The following is a 17224-nucleotide window of genomic DNA, read 5'->3' on the forward strand; positions in this document are numbered from 1 at the left end:
CTTTACTTAACCAGATCATCTTACTTAACCAGACCATCTTACTTATGGGACTCTTGACTAAAATAAACCTTATTTAGGTAACACAACTTTTTAGGCATTGCTATCATTCAAAAATCATGTATTCCTTTAAGACTATATATTAGAAAATTAGAAAATGAAAAACTATTTACATAAGATTTTTCATCTAGCATATACTTTTCGCCTACCATAACAAAAAAAATAAAAAAAAATTCTTAAGTACTAAAACTACATAAAAAAGGATTATAAATGTTAAAGTCAAAATCTCTTTTAAGTTAAAGTACTACATGGTAAAGTTATTGTGCATTGCGAACAAAACCATTCAACACTCTCACATTCTAAAATAAAATCAGGTATGCGTTCACAAACACGATGAAACCAACATTCACATTTTCCACATATGCACCATATGCCTAAATGTATTAACGCATAAAAAACAGTCAAAAAAATGTGAATAAAAGTAGTGTGTAAATAAAATAAAAGTAGTGTGTGTGTGTGTGTGTGTGTGTGTGTGTGTGTGTGTGTGTGTGTGTGTGTGTGTGTGTGTGTGTTAGATTGAAAAGCTAAAACATAATTTAAATAATTCACTTACTTATCTTTGACAACATTATCAGAAGCCATCCAAATTTGCCGACATATGCAATAAAGAGTAAAATTAAATTCTTTTTCTTTGCAAAACCTAGTCAATTTTCCAGTCTTTGGAAACTCATTTAAGTAGTTTTCTATAACACTTTTAAATAAATGGTTTCTCATTTCATCATTTTCAAATGAAATGTAGCGTCGATTTGAGCCGGTACAAACAATGTGCTGCGCAAACGCCAATGCAAACAAACCACAATCTACACCATTTGTTTGTTGTTGCACTGGTAAGACTCATACTTTCAAACTGTCTTTGGTGCACTGCATTATTGCACAAATTTGTCTGACAACATAATTCTTTATTTTGCCCTTAAACATGCTGCCTAACAGAAATACCTTCAGAGCAGCCAAAAGTGCTTATTGTCAGCCATTGTACATCACCATCATGTAATACCTGTACAAAGGAGTCCTTTACCAAACAAAATGACAAATTTTGCCCCAAAACTGGATCCTGCAGACCAGAAACACCAGTTATCATTTTTTGTACATGTTTCATCATTACGACTGTGTTCAAATCCAAATATTCAGCAGTAGATTTTTGCAACAAGCAATGCTTAACTAAACTACGAGGGCGATTATATAAATATTTTGGCAACCAACAGCCATATCTCCTGTATCTTGCATCCATTTTGAAGTTGGCATCAGTGTAGCTAAATTGAATAGATAAAAATTTATAAAAATAAAAAGATTATATTAATATCATTACTGTGAACAATTTTAAATTGACAATAGTCCCTTTCAAACATCAGTTCATTGACTTAACTTTTCTTTTAAACTAACCTTTCTAGCTTATCAGTGAAAAATTCTTCAATTAATAAAGTTAACATGCCTGTCAAAGAAGAGTTGTTGTATTTCTTTAAATAGCAATACTTAAATGACTCATTTTGTCTATCAACACCATTATTTGTGTTGCAATTAATTAGAAGACGATTTTGCCTATACCACCAGATCCATCTCTAAACAATAAGAAATTCTACTTTTACATACCTCACCTTAAAATAATACAAACCAAACCAAATGATTGGCACAAAATGTATTCTCAAATAAAGGCTTAATTATTTAAACTCATGTTTAATAATAAATACCTTTTTTACAGGCATCCAATACATTTCAACATTATGTTTTAATTTAGAAAAACCATCTTGACACCAAAAGACAGAAAGCTCTAACGCTTTTATAGCATCTACTTCTTCTTCACAAGATCTTGACCAAGCTATACATTTTAACAATTATAAAATATCTTCTTTTTTACTAAAACAACCATTGGAAGTTTTTTTTATTCAACGATCCCATGCCTGTTCTCTATGAAAATCGCAGATGAATACTTCACACCCTAATAAAAGAACAAAATTTAATTTAAAATGATTATGAACTTAAATCGCACGAAATATAAAAAATGATTCCTTCAAAGAAGTTAATAACTTAAAAATTAAATAAATAAATACAGATCGGAAAAACACACCAATAAAAACAGATTCACCAATAAAACACCAATAAAAACATGTATCACAAAACACCAATAAAAACACGTATCTCCTCACTACAATAGTCAGTCATGCAGTATAAAGGTTGAAAATCAAGATTCCAAGATTTGATGACATTAGGTGCTTTTTTTATTGTATCAAAAGTTTCACTTTCAGATGCAAATGTTGCAACTATTTGAAAATTGACATTAGTTTTAACAACTAAGAAAAACAATGGTAATGAATATCTAGTGGTCTTATAAGTTGCATCTAAAAACACCATTTCATTACCATATTTATTTAGAAGTTTTTTTGCCAACCAGCTTGATAAACAAACAACAGCTCATCTTTACTATGACTTCTTTTTGGATGGTAATGTATTTTGACAGTGGCGTCAGAAACTTTCCACTCATTTATTTTGTTTTCTAAACAATCTTGATCAATGTTTGAGAATCTGAAAAATTAATAAATCGAAAAACTTTTTGATATTATGAAACATCTAAAAGTACTAAAAATTAAATAAAAAAATTACCTAAGCTTTTGACGTTCAATGACTATGTGCGTACGAATGATATTATTTCTTGGATAGAACCTTCTGTTGTTAGGAGGCAAATCTTTTTTTCCAAACATATCACTAACCATAATTTTTAAAAGCCTCTTCATCTCACATACATTTGAAACACCTTGTTTCACAAACTCAGAAATCTTTGTTGACAATCGATGGTCAATTTTCTGAGACAGGAGTTCACTCTAAAAATAGTATTGAGTAACACAAAATGTAACTACTTATTTGCATTAGTACTACTATATCAATTAATAAAACAGTAGCAAGATATGAAAGGTACATGTTATTACGCACAAATAATATAAAATTAGTTGTAACTTTGTACATGTATAAAAATAATGCTTAGCATTACTACTAGCATTACAATACTACTTATATAATATAAAATAAAACAAATCATAAAACTATTGAAAAATATGTTTCAAAAATATAGTAATAATAATAATAAAAAGAAGAAATAATGATTAACACAGTTTGCAATATAGTATCAAAGCGCAAAGCAATTACTTTTCCAAGTGGATGATTTCGGTGACATAATAGGCAGTCTATTTCAACTTTAATTTTTCTACAAAATACAAAAGTGTTATGCTTCATCAAAGAATTTCGAATATCTCTTGACAATATATTGACAATATGTGTTAGTCACATTTTTAATGAATCTATTGTTGTTAGAAAAATTATAACAATAAAAAGAATGATCAATTCTGTCATTTTATTTTCAGGTTGTCAACATGACAAATTATTACAAAAACCAAGTATCAAGAGATATTCGAAATTCTTTGATGAAGCATAATACTTTTGTATTTTGTAGAAAAATTAAAGTTGAAATAGACTGCCTATTATGTCACCGAAATCATCCACTTGGAAAAGTAATTGCTTTGCGCTTTGATACTATATTGCAAACTGTGTTAATCATTATTTCTTCTTTTTATTATTATTATTACTATATTTTTGAAACATATTTTTCAATAGTTTTATGATTTGTTTTATTTTATATTATATAAGTAGTATTGTAATGCTAACAATAACAATATTATTGTTAACATTACAATGTTACACAACAATATTATTGTTGTATTATATACAACAACACAACAATATTATTACAGTACACATACAACAGTATTACACATACAACAGTATTACACATACAACAGTATTATATACAACAACACAACAATATTATTGTTAACATAACAATAACAATATTATTGTTATTGTAAAGTATTATTATCTCTATAATTGACATTATTATTTTTATTATTGATACTGTTGCAAATTACTAATGTTATTATTATAATTATTATTGTTATTAATACTATTATTATTACCATTATTATTACTGTATTATCATTATTAATTTTATTATTATTATTAATTTACTAATAAGTTTATATACTTTTACAAATTTACGGAAAATATTTGTAGATCGTCACGTTTTTGTCGGTTACATAACTGTTTGTGACTGATCCTAGCTTTGTATTAATTTTATTTTAAAAAGTGAATTAAATGATTGATTGATTATTGTCAATAATCAATCAATCATTTATGTCAATAAATTATTGACATAAATGATTGATTGATTATTGACAATAATCAATCAATCATTTATTTCACATAAGCGTAACTTACACAAAAAACTACACTTATTGTCAATATTATTGAATAATATTGACAATAAGTGTAGTTATTTGTGTAAGTTACTTATTGACAATAAGAATAAAAAACTGTAGTTTTTTGTGTAAGTTACTTATTGACAATAAGAATAAAAAACTTATACAAACTGGAAAAATTCTTACAACGGCTTGTTAAACTTTAGAATTACCATATACCTTGTCATTTCTATATCCATTTAAAACTTTTTTTAATTTTAAAACTATAATTTTATTATTTTTTAGCTTACGAGCACGCTGTCAATAACAAGCTTTATGAAGATGGTATATTAAAATAAAATTCGCATAACTTAATTTAAATAATACACGCATAATTACGTATTTTTGTCATTGGACTTTGATCGTACTCTGAGTGATTTTCTTGCCCTGACCAAATTATACTTGGGTGAATTAATATTACTATATATACGGTTAATAAACTTTTATAATCAAAGAAATGGAGCTGTATGAAGCGTAAAAAGCAAACAATCATTCCTTAATAGATCAGATTAAGTTATGTAAAACCGCCGAATTAAACAATTTCTGCCAGCGAGACTCTGAGGGAAAATATATTTTACTTAAATTCTCTGGTGCAGCCGATGGTTTTATAGATGCTGCAGCAAGTAATAGTTTGGGAAGGTTGTATGCTGATAAACTTATAGACGAAAAAACGTATTCCATGGCGCCTGTCAGGTGATATTTTTTTTTTATAGTTTTTGTTGATTTCTAGCTGAGCAGCCCAGTGAATGAACAGATATTTTTTAGTTAGATTTGCTTTATTAAAAGAACTTCTTTAAGAAGTTCTTGATTTATAATAAAAACAATTTCTAAAGTTCGTAAAACTTCTTGTTTTATAGTCAAAGCACCACAACCTGAATACCCTATACTTACCCACTGCAATGCTATATATGTAGTAATCTATAAATGTGTATGTAATATATATATATATATATATATATATATATATATATATATATATATATATATATATATATATATATATATATATATATATATATATATATTTGTGTGTATGCATATAAATTTAATCTTATGTCCAGAACTCCTCCAACTCTTAGGAAACTTTGTGCAATTGAATTATACAAGAACCCAATTATTTTTGCTTTGCATCCTGTTTTTCGTCTCGGGCATTCAAGTCGTGTTTTTCGATGAGAAAAATCCGCTTTTTTGTTAGGTATCTCCTGTCGCATCTACAGCATTTGAGGCTAAGAAGTCTAAAGTTGATGCTATTTTGGCTGAAGCATTAAATATTTCTCAATCTGGTGTTTGGTCATCTTTAGTTTGTGTGATGTCTATCTCAAATATTTTAAAAGTATATTTTTATTTGTATTATATAATATTTAAACTGATTTGAATTTTATTGTTTTATAATATGAATATTATTGTGTATATATTTATTTTCTATTTTAGATTCCTCTAAAATTTTTTTATCCTACTACAGGAGATGCATGTCTAGAATATCACTTTAGAAGTACATTGTACCCACAGTCTTTTAAGAAATTCAATAACCCCAATCAAATAATTTACTTGATGCTGTACAATGTTGACACAAAAAAAGAAATTCCAAGCAACCTTACACATATGGGGAAAATGCATTTTTTCAAACCTAATCACTATGTGCCTCTAATATCTTTTAAAAGCACTCAGCCAGAATTTCAAAATATTTTAGTTCAAACAAGTTTAAATTCAAATTTCAAAATATTTTACTCAAACAAGTTTAAATTCCGCAAAATATATTGTAGTAACAGGAGAAAAACGCACTTCAACTGCCCAACTTGTTCAAATACCCCACTGTTCTGCCATTCAAAAAAGTAATTTGACCAAACCCTCATCGTGTATTAAGAATTTTCTTCTGTGAACAATAAACCATTGTCTGTGTCTGATTCATCTTTGGATTTAAGTAATAAATTCAAAAAATCGATATCAGGTGTCACAATTCCGAAACTGCATGTAAATTATGAAAAGACAACGTGGAAAAATTTAAGTGGAAAAATTATCAAAGCATAAGAAGATAATCTTCTAATGAACATATGGGTGCCACCTTCTGACTATATATTTTCTAAAACTAATGGTTGTAAATGTAACCCTGTTTGGTTCAAAAAAATTTCATGGTTGTGTTATTCAAAATACTATGATGGGTTATTCTGTATCTCTTGTGTTCTGTTCGGAAAAGCCTCTTTAACTACTCAATTATTTTATAAATTTCCATATCGGCTTTGGTCAGTTAGAAATGTAAGAATATTATCACATAATAACACTTCTCCAATGCATAAAACCTCAATACAGATAATGCTTGAATTTCAAGCAGCAATGAGTAATAAAGCCATTCCAATTAATTTGCAACTCAATAAGTTTCTATCTGATAATATTTCTAGAAATCGACAAATTTTGTTTTCAATATCATGTGCAATTCTTTTTTGTTGTAGGCAGAATATACCGGTTAGAGGACACAGAGATGACGCCAAACATCTGGTTGAGCAATGTAATAATGCTGGTAATTTTCAATGCTTATTAGATCTGATGGCATTATGCAGTGACAAGATCTTGAGTGACCATTTTAAAAATGGTTCTAAAAATGCAACTTATCGATCAAAGACAGTGGAGAATGAGTTGGTTGATATTTGTGCAGGTGTTGTTCGATCACTATTGACAGACAGAATGTTAGCCAAACAGAACAAATGGCTGTAACTGTTCGATATGTGGATGAATTCTGTAATGTAAAGGAAGATTTTCTAAAATTTGTTTCTTGCCATACTGGCTTAAGTGGAGTTTCTTTATCAACCAAGATCAAGAAAAGTATCCATAAACTTGGTCTGGATATGTCTTATTGTCGTAGGCAAGGTTATGATGGGGCTAGTAACATGGCAGGGCATCTTTGTGGTGTAGCAGCATTAATCTTAAAAGATTTTCCTAAAGCTCCATACGTCCACTGCTTTTCTCATCAACTTAATCTATGTGTTGCCAAAGCATGTGCAATTCCTTCCATTTGAGATATGATGGATCATGTTCAAATTGTTTCTGATTTTTTTAATAATTCTCCAAAAAGGTTAGAAGATTTATCTACAAAAATTAGTGAGCTATGTTTGACATCATCTTTTCAAAAGACAATCAATGTTTGTAGAACCAGGTGGATTGAAAGAATTGATGTTCTTGAAGCCTTTATTGAATTATTTCCAGTGATAGTTGCATCTCTTATTTGTATCAAAGAAGATGTGACATGGAACTACAAATCCAGAGGTGATGCTTCTGCATTGGTGGCAATGTGTTGTTCTTTTAAGTTTATCATCACCTTAATCATAGTTAGGAAGTTATTAGGCTATACAAGACCACTGACAAAAAATTTGCAAAAAGTTGATCGAGATTTCTCAAAAGCTCATAAAGATGTGGAAAATTTAAAGAATACTCTCAAATATCTTCGGAGCTCTATTGATATTTCACACACAGAGTGGTATAAAGAAGCTGTTAGCATAGCTGCCACTACTAACACAATGCCATCTAAACCAAGAACATGTGGTCAACAAACACAACATGATAACCATGAAGTAGATGATATAAGTGAATATTATTGAATAACTTGTTCAATTCCTTTTCTTGATCACATTCTAATACAGCTAGATTCTTTATTTTCTTTAGAAAATTTAGTATTGCTAGATAGTTTCTCCATTATGCCATCAAATTTAATTTCTGACAAGGATTGGAGGAAAAAAGTTAAAGTATTTGTTTGTACATACCAAAACAATTTACCAGAACCAAGATATTTTTATGCTGAATTGGATATGTGGGAAGTTTACTGGAAAAATCACTCTTATAGTGCTCCTAAAACCATTTCAGATTCACTACAAAAATGTGATGACCATTTGTTTCCCAATATTTCCACTATACTTCGAATCCTTTGCACATTACCAGTCACAACATGTACATGCGAAAGATCATTATCAGCTCTAAAAAGAATTAAAACTTCCTTGCGCAATACTATGGGGGATGGTTGTTTAAATGGCATTGCCATATTGAAATTGATTTGAATATTGTTGTAAATAAATTTGCAACTGCATTTCCACGAAAAATGGAGTTTAAAAATATATTGAACTCCGATGAATAGATATTTGCTAATAAGTTATATGGATTATATATATATATATATATATATATATATATATATATATATATATATATATATATATATATATATATATATATATATATATATATATATATATATATATATATATATATATGTATATATATATATATATATATATATATATATATATATATATATATATATATATATATATATATATATATATATATATATATATATATATATATATATAAAGAGAGAGAGAGAGAGAATATATGTAGGATATTTTTATTTATTACTGATAGAATATTTACAGGATACTTTATTTATTACTGGTAAAATTTTACAGGAAGTTTTTTTGATATTTATCTAATAAGGTTTTGTTAAAAATGCTTATAGGTTTTTTTATTTTTTATGAAATGTATTTTTCTTTATATTTATTGAGTTATATCTTTACCATTATTTTGTTTTAGTTGCCTACTGTTGAAATATGGTTTGAATTTAGTAACTTTTCATGATTTGATCTTTACTTTATTGATCATTAGCCAACAGTTTAGGATGTTGAATACAATTAAGGTAAGGATAAATTTGTTTATTAGTAACCTTACAAAACAGGTTTTTGCGGTTAAAATATTGCAGTGCGTTTTTTTTCCTCAAACGCACCAAACGCTATTCTTTCACCTTTTAAAAAAACTTAAACGTGTTAATTTTGTCGTAATTTTTTGTGATATACTAATGATGATTTCCGACACCTTTTTTTTAAAAAAAGCACTGCTATATTGTTTATATCATTAATAATAATAATGACCTTGCAATAAATGTGTATTAAATCACATACTTTTCATCAGTTCTTCTTTTTTAGAATAGCTCTGATGTTATTTTTTATACTATTAAACTTTGATTACAATACCCACTAGATTAATCTTAAAAGCTATCAAAAATATATTTTTCATTGTAAAAAAAAAAAAGGTCCTCTATTGCTGGGGTTATCTGGTTTTACTTTTGCTACAGTCAATATTATTCCTGAATCCGCCCCTGATATATATATATATATATACAATATATATATATATATATATATATATATATATATATATATATATATATATATATATATATATATATATATATATATATATATATATATATAAAAGACATACGTAAATATATGTATATGTGTATGCATATATTAGCGATTCCGCCGAGATACAAAAAACATTTGACGTTTGACCAAAAACACCAAACTTTCATAAACTTAACTCTCTTATATATTTTTGTACGGTTAAGCAAGAACCTTAAGATTTTTTGCATTAATTAGTGTAACTCAACTTCTTTCTAGCCATATATGGAAAGTACTATGCTTCATATGGCTTCACTTAAATATAATCAATATCTTGAGACCACTTTTGCTTAAAAAGTTGTCGCGGACATGTTTTTTCAAAAGTAACTTTTGAAGGTAAGATTATTTAAGTACTAAAACGCATCTAATTTGCATGAAAATTTCCATATAGAGTAAAAAAAGGATGACAAATCAAATGAAAAGGGGAACCTTTTTCAAATTTATACAAAAATTTTTAGTTCTCGACGTCTAAAAACTTTAAGGTAGAATTAGTTTAAAAAAAACTTTTTTTAAAAAGGTTCTCTGTCCAAAAGGCAAGTATAGCCTTTTCTCTTTCTAAATCAAGTATTTATTTGTTTTTTTTGAAGATTTGATACTTAGGAGTTTTGTTTTAAAATTATGTATGCATTATATGCTTTTTTTCTGTGTATTTTATGGCGTTTTTTGTTTTGATTTTTGCGTTTGTTTACTAAATTATAAATAAATTTTTGCGTTGGCTTTTTGAAATTTGATGATGTCTTTTTTTCACTTAATTAGAAACTTAAATAGTAGCTAAATAGGACAGTTCATTTTATGAAAATAATATATAACTGCTTTAAATGGTATAAAAATCTTTGTTCTTTCCATCACTTTTGTTTGTTATTCAAAATAAAAAAACTTCTTATTCACATCCTTATTCGTTTTCTAAAAATGAAATTGAGAGTGAAATTCTTAAAATGTTAATAAATTAAAAGTAACTAATCTAAATTTTTTAAAAGCATTCTTGGATTGAGCTCATCAAAACTGTAAGTTTGGTTATAGGCTAAACTGTTTTATTCTAAAAGACAAAACAAAAAATCATATCAACTTCAAAAGTTCAAAAGTGAACAAAACTGAAAATGTGTAAGAACTTATATCTTTCATAAGTTATAGTACAATTTTGAGTTAATTACGCCTAATTCCCTTAATTTTTAACATTAGGGCAAGTATTTTGTATTTTAATACTTTAATTTATTACAGGGGCGGGTTTGTCACTTGCCAAGGAGGGGACTAAAAAGGTCTTTAAAATAAATAAAAAAAAGGTCCGCATATTTTCATTTATAAAAGACCATTTGATACTGCCAAGACTATATTGGAATTTTTAAATATTGAAGGTGGTATTGTTTCCCTCAAACACCCAAATTTTGTATTAAGAAATATTCACTTTTTACAAATTTGCTCCACCAAGTACAAATATAATTTTTAATCGATGATGCAGAAATAAAACCATATGTTTTTTTAAAAACCTTTTATGCAAAAATGCCTTCCATTCATCAGCTTTCCCATTATGCTGATCACCATGTTTATAGCTTGTAAGTTTTGAAAGTTCGTATAAAATGTCAAAGATACACTAATTTTGGGAATTTGTAAAACCATTATGAATGCCACCTTCCTGCACAACCTTTTTTTCCCATTCTATGATTGCTTTTTTCAGCATATACCCCTAAACTGGGGATAACATGTAAATCACAAAAAACATGATGCATTTGTGAAATTTTTTATTTTTCATTTAAAGGAAGCTGATCATAGTTTTCAACAACGAAAGGCAAAATTGCTCCTCTCTAATGTCTAAATTTGTTAAAAAAACTTGAATTAACAACTAAATTCATCCTTGTAGTTGTCCTTTTCAGGAGAAAATAAATGAGCCATATCAGAGAGTAAACTTTTTAGCGCACCAAAATAAGGTTGTGCCTTATTTTGGTGCGCTATTCCTAATGTGTAGCTACCAGATGATGTTGTGACTTGAAAACTACCAACCTTATAAAAATTGTACTTTGTGTCATTTGTATGAAGAACATTGTGTGTACTATTCAACATAGCCTCTCTAACTTGAGCTTTTGATAAAAGGCTTATTTCACTAAAAAATTCAGCAGCTGAGGTTTTTTTTGAAAGTGTCCCACATGAAGTTCCAGCCATTTTTTACTTAAGAGGTTGTAATATACAGAGCCAATTTCCTCATTAGATCTACCTCCTTCAAAAACATCAATTACATTTCTTTCGAAATCATCAATTCTTTCCCTTAGCTCTTCTATAAGATTTTCAAAGTAATTCAAACTCTCTTTTAATATTGAATCATTCGTTTCATCAGTTGTTTTGAGTTTCATAAAGGCAATCATCAGAGTCTCTTTTTAAAGGCATGTACACAATATTAGTTGGAGTAACAGAGCTTTAAAAAAGCAAATTTTAGCAAATTTTAAGTTTAAATCAGAAGATTAACTTTTAAAAGCAGAAACATCTTTTGGGACAAATTTACTTGTGTGGCTAAAAGTAGGGATAGAACAACTAGAAGAAGATAACAAACCAATAACGTCAAAAGAAGCACCATCAAGAGAAGTATCAGAGCTTAATTAACACTTTGTTAAATAACGTGAGATTGAATTTTTTCTTTTTCTTTTTTAATTAATCTTTATTTCCAATAAGGCTGCAAGGAACCACTTTAAGAGTTGGAAGAGCCAAGATGAAGATTATAGAGCAAGATAATGATTAACAAACAACTTAAAATATTGCAAATTTTATGAATCAGGAAAACAAGATAAATGGAGCAGATTCCAAAAAACTTATGTTCTAGGGAATAAACTAGATGAATAAGAATTTTTGGAGTACTTAAGAACTATATATTACTATAATATTGTATAAAATTACTAACTTTGCAATGATTTGTATATAAGGTTTCCATGAGAAGATAGTATGAAAAGATAATTCGAGATGATTGAAATCCATATGTTTCTTATATCATCAACAAATACCTGTGAGCTTTTTGGGATGATCATTAATGTTGGTTAGAAACAGCAGAGGTTTGAGGATAGAAGTTAACGTTGTTAGCTAAGTGGTAACACTAGTATGAATTAGCAGTGTTTAGTGCCACAGGTCTTTATGTTTTGTGATTGTGATGTTATTGTTGTGATGTTTTGTATTGATAGACAACTTGGCTTACCTTCTTGCTGATGTCTATTGTTAAATATGATCATTAGGTTGTTTCGTTACTGAAACTCGCTACTTCTAATCATTCACTAAAAACCAAGATTTTAGAATAACATACTTTTTTTTATGTTATTTTCATTTCTTTATCTTAGGTGTTGTCAATAGTTCACATAAAGACTCTTAAAGCGTAAGTTTCTTATTTTATATTTATTTAGTTTGAATTGTTAATTTATAATTTATTTTAATTTATAATTTTTGAAACGAATTAACAGAATATTTTTAACACATGTACTCGTGTTTTTAATAATAATTTCATTACATTTTTAAATAGAGTTTCTGCTGTTATACTTGCTATTGCTGTTGTAAGTACTCAGGAAGTTCATTTGCTGTAAGTTATTTTTATTTAAAATAAAATTTTAACTTTAAAAAAAAATCTTCTGTCTGTTAAATAGGTAATTTTGAATAATTGCAACAGATTTTAATGCCCTTACACAATAATTTACTTATCGGTCTGTTAATTAAGTAATAGTTTTAAAAAGATGTATTAATTTGATTTCATGATCCTTTATACATATTTGCATGGAGTTTTTATAATATAACCTTAAATTTTATTCTCCAAGTGTTATTTGGATTCCATGATTCCTTTATGCATATTTGCATGGTGTAATTACAGTGTAACTCTAAATTTTTTTGTCTAAAACATAATTAAATAAGTAAAAACCCTTCAGTCTGTAAAATTAAAGTCTGGATAACCCCAACAGATTCAATAAAAATTGGATCACTATTTAAAATTTCAAGTCGAATGTATTATCGGTTCAAAAATATCAAATGTATTTAAAGAGGTATGCTAAATTGGTTTCTACAGCCCTGTTTCTGCAATTTACTGACCGGTCTATTATTTATGCCGTAACTCTTAGACCAATCTGTGAATTATACAATAATTTCCAAATGATGTATTATTTGGCTTCTATTATGCATGTTTGCATGGTGCAATTATAACATGTCCCAAATTTTATTTTCCAAAACTTAGTATATAATATAAAGTCAGTCTGTAAAATAGATGGTTCTAGACAAGTCCGACTGATTAAAATTTTTTTTTTGGATTTTTCATTTCTTATAGTTGTTTAAATCACTATGGAAAATTTCAGGTCAAATGTAATAACGGTTCAAAAGTTATTAAAAAAAATTAATATGACCCTAAAAGTAAGTAAAACAGTCAAAACCCTCAGTCAGTAAAATAGATGATTCTGGACAACCCCGACAGATTTAAATAAAAAAAAATAAATTTTTATTTTATTATAGCCGTTGGATCACTATGGAAAATTTCAAGTCAAATGTGATCACGGTTCAAAAGTTATTCAAAAGTCAATATGATCCCAAAAGTAAGTAAATCATTAAAAACCCTCAGTCTGTAAAATAGTTGATTCTGGATAATCCCGACAGATTTAAAAAAATAAAATTGTTGTATTTCATTTTCTTATAGTTGTTGGTTCACTATGGAAAATTTCAATTCAAATGTAATAACGGTTCAAAAGTTATTCAAAAGTCAATATGACCTAAAAATACTCTCATTTTCGGTGCCATAACACTGCAAATTTTCCATACTTAAAAATAGGCATTTTTTATATAAACCCTACGATGATTGTTTTCGCAACCCTACGATGATTGTTGATGTTTAATAATCTCAAATATATCAAACACAGTATCCGATAGAGTTTTGGTCATTTTACAGTCAGAAAAACTGGTGATGTGTGGGGTAAAAGTTTGAACAAGTTAAACTGCCACTTAAACCCTCTTGACACAATTGCTATTTCATGTTGGTTAGCATTAAAGACTCTTGAAAATGAATAATTGCCAATTATTTGGTAATGATTGTATTACTGTTAAAATTATTGGCGATCCAAAAAGATTTGTCAATTTTTTGTACAATAACAAATTACAGCGAAGTATTATTCCAAGTCATCGTTCAAACCATCTACATATTCTGTTCCACACTTGTTTCATTTTTATAAAACATCATAATCAATTTATGCAATTTTTGACTATTGGAACAGTAAAAAAAAAAACTTTACAAAATATTTTGTGTGTTGCATTTTGTAATACAGCTGCTATAAATCAAATATGCTTGCTTGCATTATTAGGAAAACTTCTAACAGGACCCTGGATGAAAAAGCAACTTTTGATCATGTTGGTCAACATGATCAACATTTGAACATGTTGCTATAATTAAAAAAGTTGTACTAACAATTACAGATTGCAAGGTAATCCAGCTGCATTGTTTACCAGAAAGACAGATTTGTTTGGGAATACTCTCCAACCAAATATTTTACAAGCGATAACAGTATAAGCGTTATTTTTCCATTAGTTTTACAAAAACACTTCAAGATATATATATTTTTTTAGGTCGGAGGGGGTAACTGACACCACTCTCTGCAAAATAAATACTTTAATGAATCTTGTAATAGTACTACTGTAATATGGTAGAAATAATTTTGTATTAAGATAAGTCATTTAAAATAATAGCAATTTTTATTTTAGTAAACCTTATTTTAAAGTTTTTTTTAGGTTGGAGGGGAAGGGATACGCCCCTTTCCTCGTGTCTATGTGAACACCACTAGTTTATGTTTTAAAGATGTAAAAATAAATTATTCATTTTTGATACTTGATCTATTAGATGTATATTTTGAAAAAAAGATAAAAATAATTATGAGAATGATTTTTTTTTTAATAAAGGAGTGTTAAATTTTAACACCCAACGTCCACCCTATCTAATTGATTAACCTCTGATATTTGGCGGTGAAGTGGAATGAAATTGTAATAACTTTTTGCATATGAAATAGAACAGTTTCATGAGGGAAACACGCATTTATTAATTAATCACATTACATTGACCGTAAAGATGGAGTTTTAGTGAGGCCGCCGCCCCATACGGTACGCCCGATAGCTAAAGATTGTTATAGTTTTGTAGGTTATTCTTGCAATTATTTTTAATACCAAGATATAAGATTTTGATAAGCATTGACAAAGTTATGATAATTTTAGTAAAAAAATTTTTTTTTTGCTTCAGTTTTATCAAGACATTCATATATCAGAAATTCGTCACTTAACCGAGTATAACTTTTTATAGAATTGTCCGATTTTTTTAATTTTTTCACTTTTGAAAGATTTGAATTGAAGGCCTTTCTAATAATATATAACAATCTACTATTTAATTTGTTTAAAATTTTCATGTCGCATACCTACTAAGCTGCGATCCAAATATGGCATGATAAATACTCATAAGTGTTTCAAAAAAAATTTACAAAATGTCTGATCTTAGCTAATATTCCAACTGATCGACATAGTTTGTAAATAAGTTTGGTGATACCTTTAAGAAAGACACTCATCCAGCCAAACTCCAAGGTACTTCACAGTTTTTGACGAAGTTAATATTTTTCATTTATGTTGAAAGTACATTGTTCCTTGTTTTGTTGATTTTTGGTTTTAAAGACAACTATTTAGGTTTTTGTAGCGTTTAGTGAAATTTTATTTCACTCTAAGCCAATTAATAACAAAAAATATGGCCTCATTAGTTTTTAACTGCATTTTTTCAAGCGAATCTTTAACAATTAACAGGTTAGTGTCATCGGTAAAATAGTATGTTAAAACATTATTAATGCAGGTTTTTAGTTCGTTGATGTATACAAGGAAAAGCTGATCAAATTATAGAAAAAGCAACAACAACTAAATTGACTGAGAAAAATGCAAAAAAAAAAAAAAAAAAAATACATTCAACATTTTTTATATACATAAATTCACGACATAAACTGTATAAAATTAATAATTAATTGTAACGTAAATGTACAAAATTAATTAAAGTTGTTCTTTTTCTTTTCTTTCCATAAAATATTGTTGATAGAAAAAATTTTAGCTTTTTTTTATTATTTTCCATTTTCAGAGACTTTTTTCTTTTAACTTTGTTTTATTTGTTTCGGTTTTTTTTTCTTGTTTTTTATTTTTATTTTTTAAACCCTTTACTTTTGTTTATACACTTATTTTTTAAACTTTTATTACCAAAATGTTTTTTAATTTATTTATCAAAAGCTTTAGGAACTTTTACAAACACACTTAAACAACTTTATAAAAACTCCAAACATATGTTTACACTTATGTTAAAATGAGGATGCCTCGCAAAAAATTGCGATGATTGGAGCCTGGGAACAAAAAAGGCCCCAAAATTTTCGCCCTCCTGCCCCAAACGTGAGAACAATTAGTTGATAAAATATTATTTGTATTATTTTCAACTAGACTTATATTCATCGAAAAAATTTCATAGTAAATTATTTTAACGTTCACAAATTATGACCATATAAAGTTAAAAACCCTCGCCATATTTTTTGAACAAATAAAAAATTTTTATTAGTTGATTTTAAAATTAACGCGCGTTTTTGCGGACTATAAGTAACGTTTTTTCATAATACTAAACTTTTTATACAGTACGTTTTTATAAAGTTGTTTAAGTTCCTT

At 27.6% G+C, this 17224-nt stretch overlaps 1 protein-coding gene across 2 annotated transcripts; it reads left to right on the forward strand.

The window, feature by feature from the left end:
* The first annotated feature begins 4550 nt into the window (after positions 1–4550).
* LOC136090542 (uncharacterized) lies at positions 4551–15431 on the forward strand. 2 transcript variants are annotated; one of them, XM_065817319.1, is made up of 7 exons: positions 4553–5030; positions 5417–5670; positions 8913–9015; positions 12871–12905; positions 13050–13106; positions 14021–14100; positions 14202–15431. In XM_065817319.1, the coding sequence occupies exons 3-7, from the start codon at positions 8998–9000 to the stop codon at positions 14237–14239; spliced, it is 228 nt and encodes a 75-aa protein (XP_065673391.1). In that variant the 5' UTR covers positions 4553–5030; positions 5417–5670; positions 8913–8997; the 3' UTR covers positions 14240–15431. The 2 variants fall into 2 exon arrangements, with proteins under 2 accessions (XP_065673390.1, XP_065673391.1); XM_065817318.1 differs by lacking the exon at positions 5417–5670 and having other exon boundaries at positions 4551–5030.
* The last annotated feature ends 1793 nt before the right edge of the window (positions 15432–17224 follow it).

This window comes from Hydra vulgaris, chromosome 14, assembly GCF_038396675.1.
Source record: "Hydra vulgaris chromosome 14, alternate assembly HydraT2T_AEP".
NCBI lineage: Eukaryota > Metazoa > Cnidaria > Hydrozoa > Anthoathecata > Hydridae > Hydra > Hydra vulgaris.